The sequence below is a fragment of the Bidens hawaiensis genome, unplaced genomic scaffold (assembly GCF_021521415.1).
Source record: "Bidens hawaiensis isolate Kalapana, Puna unplaced genomic scaffold, B.hawaiensis_p1.1 tig00025182_1, whole genome shotgun sequence".
Classification (NCBI taxonomy): Eukaryota; Viridiplantae; Streptophyta; class Magnoliopsida; order Asterales; family Asteraceae; genus Bidens; species Bidens hawaiensis.
In genome coordinates, this window is record NW_027494006.1 from 330,286 (window position 1) to 336,361 (window position 6,076).

A 6,076-nucleotide genomic window follows, 5' to 3' on the forward strand; every position below is an offset into this window, starting at 1 on the left:
ATTTATAGCCAAATTTTGACCACATCGCGGTACGCGATGGGTCACTTGGCAGGCCTATCGCATACCGCGATATAGGCCTGCTGAGTCACACAGTAGACCTGCCACGTGTGACACGTGGCGGACGTGTTGCCACGTGGTGACACGTGGCGGCAACCGTTGCCACCGTGTGCCACGTGGCACACGTGTCACAACCTGTCAAACATCCGCGATGGGTGTCTCTCTTGCGCGATGGGTCAAGAAAACAGATTTTTCGTTTAAGCCCCTGGAGTTTGGAGATTGGCAGAATTGGTCCCTATACTTTAGAAAATTGACATTTTTGGCCCGATATTTACGTGATGTTACAGTATGATCGTTCGGTGGATTTATTGAAGAGCATCAAGCCAGAAGTGTGGGAGTATCTGGAAGAGATAGGCGAGAAGAGGTGGACTCTTATGAAGGATAAAAACAATCATCGATGGGGTATTCTAACGACTTACATTTCAGAAAGCTTTATCTATGCATACATCTTTATTCGATGAATGCTATCATGAGTTTATTAAACAATTTAACACATGCATGTATTTTTCTCATCTTGAAATTTTAACTCATTCATTCATCTTCAACCACCCATGAATAAAAGAAAGAATTAATGTGACTATATTTTCCAGAATTTGTCATTACTTACGGCAACTTTCCAGAAAACTTTTTGATAGAATTGGTAAAGAGATATGATTTGATCGATGAATCCTCCTCCTCTATTAACATCATATATATATATATATATATATATATATATTGTTTATAATACAATCTTCTATATAAAGATAAGAATCAACAATAAATGCATTTTACATGGAAATAATATTGACTAAAGATAACTCAATAATAAGTCTATTACTCCCCTGCAGTCGAAGCGGGAGGATATCGAATGCTGAGACTGGATCTGAAATCTTTAAACAGAGTACGCGGTAAACCTTTTTTAAATATGTCAGCAATCTGAGAAGAGGTGGGGCATGGAAAATTCGGACTTGGCCCTTTTGTACTTGTTCGCGAACAAAGTGAATATCAAGTTCAATGTGTTTTGTTCGCTGATGTTGAACAGGGTTGCCGGATAAGTAGATGGCACTTACGTTATCACAGTAGACCAAAGTGGCTCGAGAAAGTGGACGATTTAACTCTAGGAGAAGGTTGCGTAACCAACATATTTCAGCCACTACATTTGCGACTCCGCGATACTCGGCTTCGGCACTTGAATGAGAGATAGTCGGCTGTCTTTTGGAAGACCAAGAGATCAAGTTATGACCATAATAGACATAGTAACCCGAGATTGATCTACGCGTATCCGGGCAACCTGCCCAATCAGCATCTGTGTATGCGAGAAGGGACGGACTGGTGGTTTTACCCAATGTTAGGCTATATTCAGCAGTCCCGGAAATATACCGAATGATACGTTTTAGAGCATCCCAATGGCTTGTCATCGGAGCGTGCATGTGCATGCATACCTGTTGAACCGCATAGCTAATATCTGGTCTAGTGAAAGTGAGATATTGAAGAGCTCCGGAAATGCTACGATATAAGGTTTGATCGGAAAAAGGAGTGCCAATTGAGGCACTTAGCTTACTGTTGGTTTCGACATGGGTAGACATGGGTTTGCAGAATTCCATGCCTACCCGTTTTGTTATTTCCCGAGCATAGATAGCCTGAGAAAGGAACATGGTGTCACCTATACGTGTAACCGAAATGCCAAGGAAGTGGCTTAACGAACCTAAGTCTTTCATGGCGAACTCAGTGGCGAGGCAAAACATGAGGTGTTGACGTAGAGTTTCAGACGATGTAGTGAGTAGGATGTCGTCAACATATAGGAGAAGGTATGCCGAGTCGTTTCCTTGATTTAAAATAAAGAGAGAAGCATCACAACGACTTTGTCGAAAACCCAATCGTAAAACATAATCCGTGAATCGTTGATACCAGGCCCGCGGTGCTTGCTTTAGCCCATATAAGGATTTTTTAAGTAAACAAACGTGGTTCGGGTAATCTTTGTGTATATATCCCATCGGTTGATACATATAAACCGTTTCGTTTAACTTCCCATGTAAGAAGGCATTCGCCACATCCAACTGATGAACCGGCCAAGATCGAGTTAAAGAGATAGATAAAACTGTACGAATCGTTGCCGGTTTGACAACCGGGCTAAAGGTTTCCCCACAATCAATACCAACCTGTTGTGAACGACCGTCACACACTAATCGAGCCTTGTATCTTTCGAGGGTGCCATTGGAGTTAAACTTATGCTTGAAAAGCCACATTCTACGTATAATGTTCATCTGAGGGTGACGTGGGACAAGTTCCCAAGTCTCATTTTTAATAAGGACATTAAACTCGTCGGTCATGGCATTATGCCATTCCGGGATGGACAAAGCAAAGGCCGGGTTTCTTGGAATGGGAAATATTGAACTAGCGGAGAGGTTGAAAAGTTTCTTAGGTTTAACAATTCCGTCCATGCCACGCGTGCACATAGAGCGGGTAGTGGGAAGTGGTGGTGTTTGGACGTTAATCAGTGGTATAGTGGCAGTATTTGAGGTTGTGTTGGGAGATCGAAGATTGGACTTGAGGTGTATGAGTGGAATTGTTCATGTGGGTTGACATTGGGAAGAGATAGTTGTCCGGGGAGTGAGCTGTGGGTGTTGGGGAGGGTTTATTTAGTGAGGGGGCTGAAGTAGGAGTGGGGTCCACGTGGGCCCAGATTTGAGGATGAGGTGGAGAAGAGAGGAAATTGTAGTTGTGGGTAGTGTGAGGTGGGCTTGAAAATGGAAAAATTGTTTCGTCAAAAACAACATGACGGGAAAGAGTTATTTGGTTAGTTTTAAGGTTCAAGCATTTGTAACCATGGTGTTGGGTAGGGTATCCGAGAAAAGTGTAAGGAGTAGAACGATGGGCAAGTTTGTGAGTAAGAGTGGGCGGATGGAGAGGATAACAAAGTGATCCAAAAACACGTAAATGTTCATAGGTGGGGTAACGATTATAAAGAAGTTCGGTGGGTGTTTTGAAGTTGTGAGTTTTACTAGGAAGGATATTGATAAGATAAGTAGCCATTTCTAAGGCATGATGCCAAAATGAAGCAGGTAAAGATGCATGAGCAAGGAGGATGTATGAGGGCATGAGATACGAAAAATCATGCCATGTTGGTCACAATATTGTTTGAACGCAGAATTAATATATTCAGTACCGTTTCACATTGGAAGGTTTTTATTTTACGTTCAAATTGTGTTTCAATTTGTTTGGAGTAGTTGCAAAATATGGAATATACTTGAGACTTTTTAGCAATTGGTTATGTCCATAGAAAATTAGTTAAGTCATCCAAAAATAATATATAATACCAATGGCCCCCGGTACTTAAAATGGGAGATGTCCAAAGGTCGCTATGAATAATGTCAAAAGGGAAAAACGTACAATTATTGGAAGACATAAAAGGTAATTTAATACTTTTCCCAAGAACACAAGATTGACAAAGAGTCTTACTCATTTTATTAAAAGAAAGAACATTAGAAAACTTTAAAATTTGCAATAAGTCCGGGCCGGGATGACCAAGACGTTGGTGCCAAAGTTGTTGAGAGATTGCAGCAAAAGTGGAAGGTGAAGTATATTGAGTAGACTTTGGTGGAAGAAGCAGATAGAGATCACCGCTGCTGTTGCATCGAAGGATAGGGATCCGGTTTTTGAAATCCTTCACAAGAAAACCAAACGGGTCAAATTCTATTGAAATCCAATTATCAGTGGTTAGGCGACAAACAGAAATAAGGTTCTCAATTAATTTGGGAGCGAGAAGAACATTATTTAGTTTAAAGGGTGGGTATGGGGGTGGTAAAGTTTGAGTGCCTTGTCCATTAACCGGACAATAATATTATGTAAAATGCCATTAAAAAAAGATTGGAAATTATCCGGGTTGTTGGTCATGTGAGAGGTAGCGCCGGTATCCATGACCCATTGGTTTGGCGGATTAAGTGGCATAGTGTGTAGAGCCTGCTCAGTATTTGTTGGAGTGTAGACTGCTGCATATGCCTGGTTAGGTCGAGGCCCAAGGATACCGGATCCAGACTGGCCATGAGATTGCTGATTGGGACGTGGAGAAGTTTAAAGGGTAGGGGCATGGTGGGTTCCAATTGTTTTGATAGTTGTAATTTTGAGGAGCGGTGTATTTTGACACTGTTGTTGTTGACTTTGGAATCCCAGGCTTAAATTGTGAAAATGTTTTCTCAAACAACATTACAACCTTACAAGCAACCAGTACCACCAGATCACAAACACAAACAGAAAAAAGAATGGCAAGAGAAGTATCAGAGATTTGTATGTACAGCAATGTACTCTACGCCACTAAGCCGGAACTGTGTGTGTGTTTTTATTAGGTTTTAGATTGTGTTAGGGCTTGTAGCAATAGAATCATCGTGTTTATTCGCCTGGATCTTAGAATGCTGATCTATCAAGTGTCAATGTATGTGTATTTGATTGGTTTATTTTAGAGGATACAGGATACGAAGATCTCGATATACATTACCAAATCGATTGATATAGGCATGTTTCTGAATAGAACCTTAATATTTGTTACTGAGTTTAAATCCTAATTAGGTACACAATGGAACGACCACGGTTTAGTGATCACTTGGAGGCAATCAAGTTCATCTGTAAAGATTTCTGGTCTGAGCTTTTCAAGAAGCAGATAGACAATTTAAAGACGAATCATAGGGCAAGTTTCACTTTTCACACTCCATATAGTGTATAACAGCTATAAATTATAGCAGAGGATTGATCAAGTGGCTTATTTATATTATTTCAGGGTACATTTGTTTTGCAAGAGGATAAATTTGCATGGCTTTCACGCATGTCGGGTGAGGGTTCTATTACTGAGGCTGGAAACAAAACTGCAGAAACAACTGGCATGCATCTTTACTTCCCTTGTGGGATTATAAGAGGGGCTCTTTCAAATTTGGGCATTCCTTGTGCTGTTTCTGCAGATATATCCAATCTTCCTGCTTGTAAGTTTTCAAGTGCTTCTGATTAGGCGTAAACGAACAGAACGTTCAGTGAGTCATTTGTGGACCTTTACTGAAAGTTCGTTTCTTTAGTAAACGAACGAACGAATAAGCATGAACAAATGTTTGTGTTCATTTAGTTAAACGAACAAACATGTACAAATGTTTGTGTTCATTTAGTTAAACGAACGAACCTGAACACGTTTCTGGTTCGTTCATTTATGTTCGTGAACGTTCACCTGTTTATGTTCTTTTGTTCATATTTTTTTCCCGTCAGTTTACGTTTGTTTATATATTCATTTAAAAATATTTAGGTCTATTACACTTTAGTCTAGTTTAATGAAATGAAAATATCACATCGTACAATTTAGTCTAAATTTATTAACTTTTTAAGCTCAACAGATTGATGTTTACGTTTTCTTTTAATTTGTGTTATGTTCGCTCCGTTATGTTTGTCCTTGGATGTTCAATTATGTTTTGTTTGTTTGCTTTTGTGTCATTAATACTATTAACAAACGAACACATTCATTTTCTTAAGGAATGAACACAAACAAGAAAGCCTTGTTTGTTTAATTGTTCGTGCTAGATCGTTTGTTCGGATAAAGTTAAACGACCGAACACGGACTTCTTCTTTGTTAGGTTCATTTACAAGCGTAAAATATGTTAACAAAATTTAAATGGTTGTACGGGTTGAAAATCACAAAATGTGTATTCATGTACATAAACCTACCTGCCTTGTTTACTAGAAAAAGGTTAGATTGGTATTGTTACTACTATTAACATCTTCAAAATATAGTATTTGTAATGTTATTTAAAGCATTAATTATTTTTCCATACATATGATGAGCAGGTTCATTTGTGATCCGGATAAAGGTTTAGCAAACGTCAACTTTTTTGGGCTGCAATTCAAGCTTTGTATTTTCTTTTACAGCAATGTAAGTAAGCAAGTTTGTAACTGTTGTTTCTGTTTTAACTGTTGAGAGTTGAAATCAATCAACAAGACTTTTAGAAGGTTGGAAATGTGATGCTTTATTATTATCATATCAAAAAGACAACCATATGATTATTTT

General features: G+C 39.1%; 1 protein-coding gene across 1 annotated transcript; it reads left to right on the top strand.

Annotated features, from left to right (window-relative positions):
• Nucleotides 1-4,606: 4,606 nt before the first annotated feature.
• On the top strand, nt 4,607-6,076 carry LOC143571016 (uncharacterized). Its single transcript, XM_077056530.1, has 3 exons — nt 4,607-4,720; nt 4,811-5,009; nt 5,857-6,076. Exons 1-3 carry the CDS (start codon nt 4,610-4,612, stop codon nt 5,883-5,885), a joined length of 339 nt encoding a protein of 112 aa, XP_076912645.1. The 5' UTR covers nt 4,607-4,609; the 3' UTR covers nt 5,886-6,076.

Excerpts from the sequence above, each read along its gene's own strand:
- LOC143571016 (XM_077056530.1), top strand. The coding sequence starts at position 4,610 with ATGGAACGACCACGGTTTAGTGATCACTTGGAGGCAATCAAGTTCATC. Across the intron at positions 4,721-4,810 it reads ATTTAAAGACGAATCATAGG|GGTACATTTGTTTTGCAAGA; the intron begins GCAAGTTTCACT and ends ATATTATTTCAG. Across the intron at positions 5,010-5,856 it reads TATATCCAATCTTCCTGCTT|GTTCATTTGTGATCCGGATA; the intron begins GTAAGTTTTCAA and ends TATGATGAGCAG.